The sequence below is a fragment of the Phasianus colchicus genome, chromosome Z (assembly GCF_987193195.1).
Source record: "Phasianus colchicus chromosome Z, bPhaCol1.hap1.1, whole genome shotgun sequence".
Taxonomy (NCBI): domain Eukaryota; kingdom Metazoa; phylum Chordata; class Aves; order Galliformes; family Phasianidae; genus Phasianus; species Phasianus colchicus.
In genome coordinates, this window is record NC_143476.1 from 67,633,697 (window position 1) to 67,648,609 (window position 14,913).

A 14,913-nucleotide genomic window follows, 5' to 3' on the forward strand; every position below is an offset into this window, starting at 1 on the left:
GAGAGGTACTAAGACAACGTGGAAAAATCAATAGCATAAATAAATAAATGTGTACATATATATAAAATGTAAATGAGCTTAAGAGATCAAAGGGCTTGGCTCTATGTGTATATTATATGTAACGACTGGAATGTTTTATACACAGCCAGCATTTTTTCCTGGCAAATAATTATGAAGGATTCAAGATGCTTAATACCGCTTCCAAGTCATATCAGGCAGTAGCCTGAACTGTGCAGCAAGCACCAGCAAACTTGCATTTCCTGTTCCTAAATGTTTTGAGGCTCTCGGGAGGTTTAACTGCTGAACTTTGAGATACTGATCATAGTAACAGCAGCAGCATAGAACAAAGGGAAGGGAAGTGCAAGTGAAGCAGAAGCTTAAACCAAAGCAGTAAACTACATGTTGTTGACCTCTTTTTATTAATACTTGAAAAGGACATTATAATGGATTCAAAACACTGGAAGGAAGAGACAACACTTAAAAGAAATGATCCATGGAGAGAAAATCTCTAATAATTTATTGACCTTCAGTTTCACATTGTGAAAAAAAAAAAAATGCAAGTTTTACAAAACCTTAAAATATAGTAGCAAACAAAAAGACACACCATAGACATTTTTCTTCTTCATTTGTACAGTTTCCTTTTAGTATATGAACCACATCTCTTCAACAGCCAGGAAAGAGAATATTATTCTGCTCGAATCACTCTTATTCAGACAGGTGTCAGACCTAGAGAAAAGGGGCTGAACATTTATACCAGGAGAGGAAGGCTGTCCTTTGTTACATGTTTCTACAGCAACCAGCCTGCAGAATAAGAGGAACCTTCTTGTCTTTTGCCAAGGGTTTTGTGTGCACTCCGCTGTGAACCGCCTTCACTTCAAAGCACAGTCTGTGCACAGGACTGGAATGGCCAAGCATGCCACCGGGATTCCCACAACAGCTTCAAGCAAGAGCCCAGTGCCTTCCCTTCAGAGCCAGAAGCCCACCCCAACTCCAGTTTCCTCCAGTCTACCCACAGGAGTTAATACAAAAGGCAGGAAAGCAGACCTAGGAAACAGCTGCAGAAGCTTATCCCACTTTTGGAAGTCACATAGTGCCACAGAGCAGATTTGTGCCGTAAGCTGAGCAGCAAGGTGCAGAGAGGCTTCGCACCTGAACTCTCATCAGTTTGACAGGGAAAAGAGGTCTCTAACCTAGATGCCCTGATTCAAGGGAGGGGCCCTGAATCCTCACTTCCCCATGCCTTACACCACCAGTAGCACCTGGGAGAGGACATGCAAAACACAGGTGTCCAACATGAGAGCTTATTTGGTGCCCACAACCCCTGAGCTGCACAGCGCCAGTGGCTCAAACTGGCAGCAGGGCATCCTGTGCATACAAAGGGATGCAAAATGATCTATCCTACCTAAGATCTTTTTCTATTGCTCAAAGCCACCTAGTAGAAAGGAGCTGATATGGGGCAGGGGGAATGCTGTGGGCTTAAACACTTTGTTAATCTATCATTTCAATAAATCAGTTAAACTACAATAACTGTAACTGTTCGTACCTACCTGGGCCTCACCCTTAAAATAAGCTGCTAATGCCTTTGCTAATCAATGTTGTCTGAGTATTCACAGAACTCCAAGTATTCTATTTCTGAAATGTAAAGGTCTACTCCAAACAGCAAGTCAAACATAAGGCAGCACAGAGAAACTTCCAGTGACCAGTGTAAATACTTTCAGATGACACAGCTTTCACAACTACAGCTACACCACTGTCACACAGAAAGGCAAGCATCACCAATGTGACTATTTTTGTTTTGCATGCACGCATGCAGCTGTTTACTTATACTGCAGCACACACCAACCATGTTACTGAATGTGCCAGTCAAATTGGGCTCCAGAAACATTTAGGGAAAAACACAATACAATACATGCTTTGTAATAGAATCAGGCAAAGAAAGCACCTGTGAAAAATAAGCTTCTGAAATCCAGAAAGGAAAGAGTAGCTTCATATCTGTCTCAAGACCAGACGGATAAGAAACAAATTTCTTTAAAAAATTAAAAGATTGGGTTCTCAGGGCTGTATCGGACACTGAGCAACCAAGTGTTTATATACATACCTGGCAATGGAAGAGAAAAGGCAGAACAGTCTGAGGGTTATTTTTAAGACTAGGAGCTTTGAAATTCATTTTCTATCCCCATGAGAATTTGCTAGAGCACTTGGGTCTTTGATTCTTGCCCACTCAGATGATCATCTGAAATCCAGATGGATGAGGCAATCCGGTCAGTGCAAAATTGCTGCTCTTGCATTTAAGACTTCATCTCTAACATATCTTGAGGTTTTTTGCTTTTATTCCTGAATCAGCCGCACTCCACTCACTGGGGTCAATGTGGCTGAATTGTAGGTATCCCCTTCTCCAATCCAATAAATAAATAAATAACTTTGGACAATGACTTCATCTGGGCTTGGTATCCAGAAGCTATTCCACAGTATTTGCATTGCAATCAGGGAGCTGCACAAAGAGAGATTTGCACATGGTTTTGGCTATTTCCAGATAAGAAATTGAAAGGCATGACCAGCAAATGAAATGTAGCAAGGACACCATCTACAAGATGCACCACATGCAACCTGGAGAGTTGGTGGCCTGAGAAAGTGACTTCCATGGCTTCTTCCTTTAGTAAGTGTGTAATTTAAGATTTTCCTTTTTAATCCTTCCATTTCTGACCGGGAAGCCACCCCTCCCTTCCACCGTTACCCAACAGTTTTCTTTCTTTGTGCAGCAGAGCAAGTCAGCAATCACAAAATGTGCAAAACATACAACAACTCACACAAGCCCTTATAACATGAAGACAATTGCAGGCATTGTTTCAGCATGCAAGCACAGAACAATAAATAACTGTATCTACAACAAGAAACGTAACAAGAATAGGACAGTCTGAGTTACTTATAAATACAGGGAGGAAAGGGAACAAGAAGCATTTGGGGGTGCCACTTTTGCTCCCCACTGTTGCAAGAAGATTTTGCCACTGTGCTCTTCCTCCTCCAGCAGGAGGTCATTCACTGCAGGGTTCAGATGCTGTAGGCACCGCCCACAGACAAGTACCTCTGGCATGCAGAGTTCTCCAGCAGCACAGCTCCCTTCATCCTGCTACTTCTGACCCTGAGCCTGCTACCCTGCAGCTGGTGCTGACACTTCTAGTCATCAGAAAGGGTAGTGACAACCATTTCAAATTTCTCATACAAACAGCAGAGTCCACGAAAATCGGGAGCTGTGTGCTGCACTGCTCAGTGAAGTCTTGTCTCTTCTTTCTCTGTTTTGAAGGACTGATTAGTATCGGCATTAATCCACAATTAATAGCACAAGGACCAGATCATAGGTTCATTCATTTGTATTTAAAACATGTGCTGAAGTCCAGAAGACAGTTTTTTCCTCCCATTCCTTCATCTCTAGTTTAGATAATTTACAAGGTGCAGATGATTTTCTTCAAATGCAAGAGATGCTGAATAATTTTTCTTCATTAAAACCATTTATCCAGATCCGAGGTTCCAATTCTCTTCTCCAAACAGTGGAGTAAACTAAAAGCATGAGAAGAAAAAAAAAAAGAAGAAAGAGAGAGAAAAGGCTTAAAAGGCTTTGCAGAGACAAGGTACCATAAGGTTTTTGTTAGATGTCAAAGAAAATCTAACAGCTAAGCTTAGGACACAATCCAGTTGATGCTCTTTCCCACCCCCTGCCACCTTACAGTTTCAACTACTGATAAATAAACCAGCCATGAACATAATTACTTAGGGTCAGATTTGCCTTACTAGCCCTCCTCAATAAACCATCCCACTCAGCCACAGAACAGGGTCAGCTAAATTTTCAGTTATAAATCCAAACATTTGAAAGCTCAAACTGGCCAAACACAGCTTAACATGATGGGCTCTGCATTCTGCATGCCTTAGCATTTCTCTGTTCCCCCTACATGCCCATGGATTTCTTTTAAGTGAAGGTTGTGCAACTTCTCTCCCACAGAAGCCCAACTGAACAGTTCCTTCTGTTCCTGGGCCACAGCAAACCTGGCAGGAGTAATGCAAACAGGGAGGTGAAGGCGTTTCACCCCAATGCTTCCATTCACTACGAAGAACTCTCAATTGAATTTATTCATGGTATAGAAAAGGACATATTAATCCCCTTACTTAAAACATCTCTGCTATTCATTAGAGCAGAAACCTGCTTCATTCCTTTTCACACAGCAGTGCACCATGCATCAATAATTCCATCCTGGAGTCTTTTATAAAAACTGATTATTCAATGAAAAATTCAGCCTTTGGATCCTGAGATTGTGCTCTCTATTTTCACTTTGAAGCTGCATTAAAATGCCAACACCCAGACCATCATCAGCTTGTTAGCAGTCATTTCTGAAAGCACTGCTAGCATTTTCAGAGTCAAACCCAAATCATTACAATGCCAAAGAGCTGCAGTGAACTCAGTTCGCTTGAAGGTAACATGTATTTTTCGAGCTGTTTCGTCTAAGTACAACAGGGAGCATGCACTGGAAACGCAGTAGCTCACATAACAGCCCCAAAAAATCGTGTCTTTTTTGCAACTGTGGGCTTCAAACAGGCTATCTTCATTACATCCAAAAAAGCTTCTGCTCTTTGTGTTGATTAGTGTTTTCTAGACATTCCTCAGGGCAGCATGTCATTCTTCCCGTTGAAGAACACACAAATTAGCTCTGAAGCCAAAACAATCTTCCCCCTTACAGGATGAACTTTTAAAAAAGTATATAAATGATTCAAAACCAGAGAGAAAAAAAAATATATTTCCAACCTACTCAAAAGCCCCAAGTTGGAGGAAAGGGACAAAGCAGCCTAAAGTCGTCCTAAAAGCTGTCAGACTGGGGCCACACAGCGCCATGAAAACAGAGGGTAATCAGAAGTAATTTCCTTTTTGTCCCTCCCACCCACTGACAAAGCAGCAGGAGTCAGTGGGAAAAAAAAACGCACTTGCTGGATGAGCACACAAAAATCAGAGAGACTTTCAGTCTGTGGCTGCGTTCATCCAGTTATCTTGTGTGTCAGTGCAGCTAAAGTAATGGCTTTAACAAGATACTGCAAAGCAAATGAAAGCTTTTGCACCTCTATATTCTGAGGATGACCTTTCAAAATAAAACATGCTGTCTCAGGCACTGCAAACATTAGAACAATTAAGTCAGTCTCAGAAGAATAAGTCAATATTTTTCTTGGCACAAACCTCAGTCCGGGCATTCAATACTACTGTTCTGGTAACAGTAAGAAGCACTGAAAGTGAGTAATAATAGAAATTGACCAAAGACGTAAAGATGTTTCACCAGTGAGGGGGGAAGCCATGTCGCAGAAACGAAGCTTCCCTCCTGCTCTCCATCAGGGTCCCAAACAGCAGGAGCCTGGGAGTCTTCAAACACAGTGTTCTTTCTGTCTTCTGGAGAACCCACCTTAGTCTGGATTTCTGGGGAACTAAGATGCAAATGCAAAGCTCATGTCATTACTTCAGCTGCATTTATTTCCCTGGTTCCTTCCAGCCTTCATGGTTACATTACACACACAGTTCAAATCCAAAAAAGAAGTTGCCACTCCTAGGGCACGGATTATTTAGGATTAAGCAAACCACTATGTTCCTTCAGCTGGCTGGCGGTAATGGTGATTCTGTCCCGATGTCTCAGGGGGGGGAAAAAGAGCAACACAGCACTAATGGGAGTCTGCCAGATTTGTTGCAAAACAGACAAGAGTGACAGTTCTGGAAAATGTCAGCAACTTGCTTTATGTTGATGTAACTATTGGAAAGATAAAAACTAGGAAAAGCTAGAAATGGTTGAAACAAGTAGTAGTCTAACAAGTAGTAGTTTAACAACAAAAAAAAAAACAGTTTGGGAAAATATTGGCAATGTATATGTACCCAGATTTTATTTTTTAATGAATGTTTTCTCCCCTCCTTCTAAAAACTGGAAGGTCCAGTTTTTAGATATCCCAATAGGGAGACCAGACTGAGACTTGCTTGGGAGAAGATTCAGTGCTGAAGTTGCATCTGTAAGAGCTTGGCCCATTATGTGTAATTACATTGTTTTGGAACAGTAAGTGCTATAGACAGGTAATTATTTCAGCCAGCAATATTAATTATATGTCTTCCTGACACTGTATGCAGTCCAACATATATGTCCGTAACTATTTAGAAAAAAAATCTGTATTTCAAAGTGTATTAATGGGAGAAATTCAACTTTAGTCCGGGTAGGTGCAGCCTCGCTGTCTAGGTGAGACAGCAAATTTCATGTGAAGTCCTTGTAAAACACTTCTCACAGACATAAGACTTCAAGTTTCCCAAAAGAGGAAAGCATGCAGCCTGCCTGGAAGTGCAACTGAATTCACTATCATGCTTCAGATCAGAATTTACAGTCCCTGCTACTGGATGTACGCAGTCCTGATCCATACAGTCAGGAGAACAGCTCCAATGCCTCATTTAGCATATAAAAGCAGAGCAGGATTCAGTTTCAAAAATATCATCCGCATTGCCTTAAACAGACAGGGCCCAGAAAAATAACATTTTCCAAATTCTAAATCATGCAGCAAGAGGTCCTGTGTGGAGAACTGGATGCAGGAAGCATGGCAAACTACCTGAAGCACCTGCTTTCTCACAGGTTGGTTTCTGACCAGTTGCACGTACCTTATCGCTCCAGCTGCGCCACTGGACTGCACATACTTACCCTCCCAGAGCGGAGATTGGAAGCTGTGTGAAAAGCATTATTACGGTGGAATTCAAAGGTGCTGTTTCTTACCTGATAATTTCTAATTGCAACACACACACAATTATGAGGGGAGGTGCTTCCATGTGCTGACAAACGCCGTGGGAATCAGCGAGTAGGGCACGGTTGTTATGCTGTTCCATACGTCCAAAGTGGGATCATAGCAGTCCAACGTTTTGCATCTCTGAATGCCAAAGTAGCCTCCAACAACATACAGCTTGTTTCCAGATGCCACTGCGTGGCAGCTCATCCGCTTGGCTGTCACGTCTCCCACCTTAGTCCACTGGTATGTCTCACTGTTGAATTTGTAAGCAGAGCACGCAGAGAATTCCGTATCTCCACCCATAATAAAAATCTGGTTACCCAGGACGGCTGCAGCAGTGTAGCGCCAGGGCTGGGGGCAGGTGGCTGGTACCGTCCATCTGTTCTCACACTGATCGTAGCACTGAACTTTGGGCAGCTTGTCGTGGCTGACGCTGGTCCCTCCGAAAGCAAACAGCTTCAGCTTTGCGCTGACCACAGCTGCATTGCTTACTCCCTCTCGCAGCGGGGCAACCATGGTCCATTTGTTGGTCACAGGATCGTACTGTTCTACTTGCTTTAAGGATACTGAAGGGGAAGCCGGAAGGCATCCAGTTGCTGCAGTGTGTCCTCCTACCACATACAGACAGTGCTTCAGCTCAGCAGAGCCATGACCAAAGCGAGCCACCAGCATGGGAGCAGCCTTTGACCACTCCTCATGAAGGGTGTCATACACCCAGACATCTTTGGAGACTCCGTTTTCTGACCCTCGTCCCCCAGTGATATACACTTTGCAGCCTATGGCACAGGCACTGAACTCTTTCCGCGGACTCGGAATGTCAGCCTTCGGAATGATCTCCTTTGCCTTTTGGTCCACCAGGTACAGCTTGTCACACATGAAAGTCTGGCCACCTAGAAGAAAAAGCGAATGGCCAGTTTTGCGGGGTCTGGCACACAAACTAGTGACCACTCCATCATTCTGTAGGATCTTCAACTTGCATCGTATCGATTCTTCTACTATCTCTTTGCTTTTCCTTTGCTTGGTGATAAGTTCTTCCATTGCCACGTTCTCCATCAGGTATATGGCTGGCAAGAGGGCCAGTCTCACTGTCTGAAGTAGCTCGGGCAGGTAACAGTGACGCTTACTCAGGTCATAGTTGACCCAGTTCATAGCTGATTCATACACGAGCCTTTCATCTTCGGTTTCTAATTCTTCACTGGAAAGGAGCTGCACTACCATGTCTTTTGGCAGCTGGAGGAAGTCTTCACTTTTACTGATACTCTGGAAGTTGCTAAGGCACATCCTCCAAGAGAGCTCATAAAGCTTGGTGCACTGGTGAGCATCTGACAGCAGCAGCATGCCAAGACAGTTGGTAGGATGAAGATTTTTCTCCAGAAACTCTGCACAAGCATCCCTGATGTCCTGGAACTCCAGCATGTCACCAGCCTCCAGCAGCGACTCTGCATTCTCCTCATTGATGATAACCCTGGAGGAATACGCGTAGTCCAGAAGCAGCTCCAAGACTTCTGGGTGAATGGAGTTATGGAAGTTGACTTCGCTGTCCTGGCTCTCTTTCAGTCCTCCACTGAACATTGCTTCAAAATAGCGGCTGCAGGCAGCCAGGACAGCCCTGTGGCAGGGGAATGACCTGTTCCCAGCATGGAGAAGAACATCTGTGAAGAGACGCTGCTGACGCAGAAGGTTCAGGTGAGTCAGGACACTATCAGCATAGGATGACTTGTGGAATAAGTATATGTTTATGGAGCCAGTACTGGCTCTTGATTTGCGATTTTCATGCATGCTGACTGACATTTTCTTCCACACCTACAAAAAAGAAAAAAAAAAAATTAATGAGATTAATGAGAGTTTAATTCATTTTCTTTTCACACAACAAGAAGTATATCTATTATTCACTATAAGATGGGGAAAAAAAAAAAAACAACGGCTTAATTTGTAGATGACTGGACAGAGAATTGCATGTACCTCTGGCATGTGTTTATTTTTTGTAAGATGAGTTTCATAAATTACATACTCTAAATTTGTTGCCCAAGAGCAGGTTTATCTTGGGAAACCTGATCTCCAACTTCCACAGCAATACAGTAGGCAAGTAAGTCATAGGAGAAAGAAAAGGAACCAGGGCTGATTTTCTCACCCTTCCCCAATCTAGACCAGCTGATTCATTACATATGTACATATGCACATGCTTGAAACATTCTCCTGTACTGAATCATAGCAGGAAGAGCTACCAGACAGAATGCCTAAGGAATGTCAAAAGCGGCATGATGAACAAAAAACTACTAATCCCATTAGGAAGCTTCGCTTTGTTACAACAATTCCATATGCAACAGCAGAGAATGAAAAGGGGAACCTTAAAAGGAAAACTTAACAAGGATCATAAGTTTAGACTTGCAAAATCTTTAAAAAAATATTACAACTGAATTTCAGAGATTACATCTTGAACTCTGCCAGCAGCCGCCTGCTGCAGTGATACAGCACACACAATGGGCAGAGTCAGCAGAAAGATGTTTTCACTGCCAGCTGAAGTCATCAGGGCATCACCATCACTTCGAGAGCCAGGTACTCAGAGCACAAGCCATCGACTGCTACTGACTGCTTTTGTGGAAGCAACAAAACAAAAGAAAAATCCTATACTGTTCTATTCCTGATAAACACAGTGCTTCTCAGTTCTTATCAGGTGAATGTTCCTGTTATCTGCCATGATATGCAGGACTACATATGATTACCGGAGCAAGATTCCAGGTTTAATTAAGAGTTGAGCCAAAACAGCACAGAGTACACGGGAAGGGAGGAATACTGGGAGTTACATAGAGCTAATGGCTGAAAAACCACAGTGCAATGAATAGGTGAAGCTTACAGAGCCCAGTGCAGCTATGGCTGTGACTGCTACTATTATAACCACCCTTCTCACTCCAAACTGCAGAGGAAGCTTGGAGAAAGAAGAGATTAAGTTTCCCTATTGCTATGATACTCTCTTACGCAGAGTCCCTTTTACTGCACCTTCAAATAAGGAACAGGGCAAGAGCCTACCTGGGAAGCTCCCAGTACTCAAAGTCAGAGCATGACCTGAGGCCACCTGCAGAGGTTTTTCATGTGGATGTACTTCCCTCTCTCACAGACTTGAACATTTTCATATTCCTGAGCATGTTTAAGCAGTACACAACTGTACAACTCTATTCCCACATTTCATGCTTCAAGCTGACACAAGAGCTTGAAGAGCCTCAAAAAAAAAAAAAAAATCCTTTAATGAATGCATTTGTTTTTCTAGGTTCAGAATCCTCAACAAAATCAAAACCATACATGATTCACTTCGACAGACTTCACTTCAGAATATCCTATTTATGCATAATGGAAGATATACACATTCTGCCACATGTGCAACACAACCAGTACCATTCTGCTTGCTAAATAATATACAGAATAATCAATTTGTTACATACAATAGAAAGTTTGAGACACACCTTTCACTTCAGTTGCAGGGGAAAAAAAACAACAACAACAAAAAAACCCTCAAACCAACACCAATTAGGAAACAAAGAGGCACCTTACTGCAAAACTACCATAACCCACTTCCTTTAATATGGAAAATTACTTCCCTAGTACAATTCAATTGAGATTGAAAAGAGCAAGCAATACAGCTCAGTGTAGAGTGCTCAGTCCAAAATCCTTCAAAGCTCATTGGAATTCTTCCCCATCAGATCCACAACCTAAGTAGTACCTGACACACAAAAGTTTGGAAAGGTGTTTTAGAACTCTGATCCCATGACCAATCTACAAAATGGACTGATACCAAGCACTTAGATACAGAACAGCTTCAGGAGGCTGTACATCTTCTCAACACAAATCTCTTCATAAGAAAAATGAAATTACCTTTAGAACAATTCTATTAACTAGCAAAGGAAATGGTGACTTAGATGCCATTCAAGGATCTTCAACACTAATCTCAGGCTAAAATAACCCATTTAATCTACAGCCGAAAAGACTGTATTGACCACATACTCTCTCAGGCTGAAGCCTGCTGGAAATGAAGGATTACAGAAAGGGTCATGGCTTAAAGTACATATATACAAACAATGGGGAGACAGGTGGGATGAGCCCTTTACCAACAAAAAATCCCCTGAAAGCTTTTAGAACTTTTCCAAGCATTTTACCTTTTTTAATGTCATCACAATGCAATGCACAGCACCAACTGGATCTCAGCTTTCCTCACTCTAAGGGAATAAACCTGGAAGGCCTCCTTTGTCAGGCAGTGGGATGGGAGCTGAACACCCACTGTGAGACAACAGAGCCACCAGGAACCAAGGATGGTGCTCAGTGCCCCCGCTCCCTGTCCCAGCCAAGGGAAGGTGCAGACAAACAGCCGTGGCATGTCAGAATCTCCACAGTAGGTCAGAGAATACAGTTCTTCCCTTTTCCTTCCATACACTGGGGAAGCTCAGAGCATGCAGAAAACCTCTTACCATGCACAAAGGGTTCAGTATTAGGGCAGGTAAAGTTCACATCAGAGGCTGCAAACATTCAGCACCTACAGTCCATTAAGAACCACTACCAAAGATCACTCGGAATGAGACCACAACCACAACAAAATAGATACAAACTTAAAAAAAACTCACCCAGCAACAATGCAGACATAGGAGGGTACAGAGCTATGTGTAAGGGAGGAACAGATTGCTGCATGCTGCCCAAGCCCACCCACAGCCCCAATAAGGAACACTGTTGTTTAAAAAGAAAAAGAAAAGAAACTCTGAAGCAGTTACAATGTAAGGCAGTCACATTTCACCCCACCAAAGGAAAAGACTTGGTCCCTCATTGAGTAATGCCAATGTGCGAGTAATCCCAGTTCTTACGGAGCACTTGCAGTGCTGGTCTTTAACTGTTCCGGTAACACTGTCTTTATCATCACAATGCCATCCACTGAGAAGAATTCAAAGTATGCCTGTTCATATTTAAGATAAGCTAACATATTTCCCCAAACAGAACAAAGATATGTATCAACACATATCTTTTCTTCCTCCATGGTTGCTGAGATGAGCTCACACATGGACGAGCCCTTAAGAGTAATTATCATAATTCACTAATGAGCACTGTTTCTGTGAACATGTCTTTTTGCAACTTCTGACAATTAGCTCCATCCAGAATCCTACAAGAATGTTAAATGGTATAAATGGTATCTCTGATTCCTCCGTTTGGTGCTGGAAATTATGCAAGCCTCAAATACTTCAACGGAGGTAATTTACAGTCAGTAAGCAAATGTTCATCTTTAATAAAATGAGTCAACTCCCTTCAGGCAACTTTTCCTTAGAAATAATATTAGTAAGTAAAAAAACAAGAAGTGGTCAGTAAATTACAGATATAGATTTTATCTAGGAACAGAGGTTCAACCAAGACTTTGATTTATAATTACACTTCAACAGGCTGCTTGTCACAGCAGCCCTGTAGTAAACACGATTTTAAAACTGAACAACAGACTCCCTGCCCTATTTCTTCGCAGCTCTACAGCATGCAGGTCACAGCCTAAATCAAATTAAGAATTAAGTATTTTCAAATCACCGACACAGCCACGATGTAGACTCATTTTCATATGAGTCTGTAATTACTTGGGGCTGGTTGACTTTTAGTGCAGAATGAGTGAAACTGCTGGGAAAAAGGAAATCTGCCATACATCCCATTGATCTGACTGATACTGCTTTCAGCTGCTAACCCCGCGGCGATACTGTCGGTCTCGCTGAGCCGAGCCCTGATCCTGCCTGAACTCCTCTACCACAATCTTAGCGGCTCCCCAGGACCTGCAGCGAGATGGGAAGCAGAGCACGCTGCTCCTGCGAGGAATGCAACGCTGGTCACCACACGCAGACAAAGAAACCCAGCTCTAAATTCCCTATAGTTCATTTCACCGCGGTGCCTGAACAACCCCCTATCTGAAACAAAACGTCCCGGTTTTCTTCCCAACCTGATGCAGAAACAGTGCGAGAAGTCAAAGCGCATCTGTTTTTCTTTACAGAGCAACAACCACGTGGAAAAGTTTCTGCTCCAGAGCAGGCGGAGCAGCTCCGCAGCCAGCTCCGGCAGCAACGCGGCGCCGGTCCTTCCCCCGTGCCTGTCACCGCCGAGGGATGCCCCGGCCAGAGGCAGCCCGGCAACCTCGCAGAGCACCCGGCGCTCCGCAGGACAGCCGCGTACCGGAGACACTCAACCCCAGCGCCGGCATCCGCCCGCTTCCCCGCTGCGGGCAGAAGGAAGGGACAGAGCGGTGCGGGGGAGCGGCTGCGGTGCGGCGGGCGCACAGCCTCCCCGTTCCACCCCGGCTGCGCGTAACCCCGCGCTGTCCTCCCGCCTCCCTCCGCGCGCGGTTCGCCGGGCACCGACTTACAGCGGCTGCTGCCGAGCGTCCCTCGGCCTCCGCGCATGGGAGGGGAGAGGCGGCCGTGCGGAGAGGCGGCCGGCGGAGGTGGTGCCGGCAGCAGGAGGCGGGCCGGGGTAGGGAAGGAGGAGAGAAGGACGGGAGAAGGGGCGGCTGCTGCTGGCACCGCCGAGCCGCAACTCTGCCCCGTCGGCCGTGCGAGGATGGGTATATGGGCTGGGGGCGGGGAGGCTATGCAAAGCGGCTGGGTGACACCCGGGGGGAGGGACGGGGAGGGAGCGGGCGGCTGCGCTGTCATAGGAGTTCGCGTTCCAGGGAAGGTGCGGGATGCTCCAGCGCCGCTCCTCCAGGGCTGTGCGGGTGGCCGGGCTGCGGTCCCAAGGAGCGCAGGGGCGCACCGCTGTGCGGGCACAGGAATACCTACGCGGGTGCGGGCAGGAGCCGGGATCCTGCTACCGGCGCTGCTCCGCGGAGAATGCGCGGCCGTGCAGCCCCGAGCGCTGGGGCCGCGGCGGAGCTGCTGCCGCTCGGTGGCTGCGCGCTGCAGTGCGAGGCTGAGCCTGGCTTTAGTTACTTACCAGTTAACGAAGTAAGAGAAAAACGCACGTGTGCAAAAGGCCGATGTGAAAAACAAACACAGACATAACAGCAGTGTTTACATAATGGCGTTGTGCTGCTCTCGACCATTCTACACACTGCTGATTTACCGTTTGCTGATACTACTTTAGACAGCAGTGGCATTAGTCTAAAGAGGCTTCAAGAATTAGTTTACCCCCCACCAACTCACAGCTGCATGTAACAGTTTGCACAATTCATTTGTTCCTCATGAGGAAACATCACCATTTCTTCTGTCAGGAAAAAAAACCCAAAACACCTCTGTAAGTAATTCACTAACGTGCATATGGTTACTTGTGTTCCTGTTGCTGCACTCCAACGGTGCAGATAAACATGAGCTCAGTGTGTAGCAGGACATATCTGAAAGCTCTGGAGAATCTGGGGATAACAGCAAGCATGGTGATTTTGGTTAGACAAAGAGCAGGTGAAAGAGAAATCTCTTTCATTCATACTTATGTTTGCAGTAGTTTGATTATGACATGAAATTTTGTAGATTGCAAGGTTAAAAATGCAAGGTTGCATATCTATATGTAATAAAGTGTATTTCAAAGCTATCTAGGTGTGAGAAGCTTTTGGAAATTGCAATTCACCTTATACAAGGGGTATTTATGGACAAAGTGGCTTAATCCAGAGCTCACTTCAGTCAGGCAGTGCTAGTGGATTCTGGATTTATGACAGTTCATGACTGAATTTTCTATCACGATGGGCTGTTTTTCCTTTCATCATATCGTGTTCCATAAAATCTGATCCTGCTTTCTCCCATTTTACCTCCAACAAAACATTCAGAGATTCCAGCCAAATCCTGCCCTGGTAGAACAAATTCCATTATGGTGAATTCTGCACAGTCTGATCTCAGAAAGTCAGATGTTGTCATCCCATACAACTAAAAACATGGGGTCACATAATTTCATACACTGTCAGGTTTGTTCTCCTTCCTCCATGCAGGCAAAATGATCACCAGGAGTGAAAAACATAAATGGGAGGACAATATTAGATAGGCTGTAGTTCAGCAGCCACACCTTTTATGTGAGTCTGGTTTTGCTCCTAGTGATGAGGAATGGTCAGTGGAAAACAAACTCTGTAGAGAGGACAGTATGTAAGGCTTACTCAGCTGCTCACGGCACGCATATTTGGGCAATGCTCTGGGTGACTGAAATGAG

At 44.5% G+C, this 14,913-nt stretch overlaps 1 protein-coding gene across 1 annotated transcript; it reads right to left on the reverse strand.

The window, feature by feature from the left end:
- Positions 1-386: 386 nt before the first annotated feature.
- On the reverse strand, positions 387-13,584 carry ENC1 (ectodermal-neural cortex 1). The gene is made up of 3 exons (XM_031609302.2): positions 13,148-13,584; positions 6,771-8,583; positions 387-3,555 (listed from the first exon to the last, which is right to left on the reverse strand). Exon 2 carries the CDS (start codon positions 8,569-8,571, stop codon positions 6,802-6,804), a length of 1,770 nt encoding a protein of 589 aa, XP_031465162.1. The 5' UTR covers positions 8,572-8,583; positions 13,148-13,584; the 3' UTR covers positions 387-3,555; positions 6,771-6,801.
- Between the last annotated feature and the right edge of the window lie 1,329 nt (positions 13,585-14,913).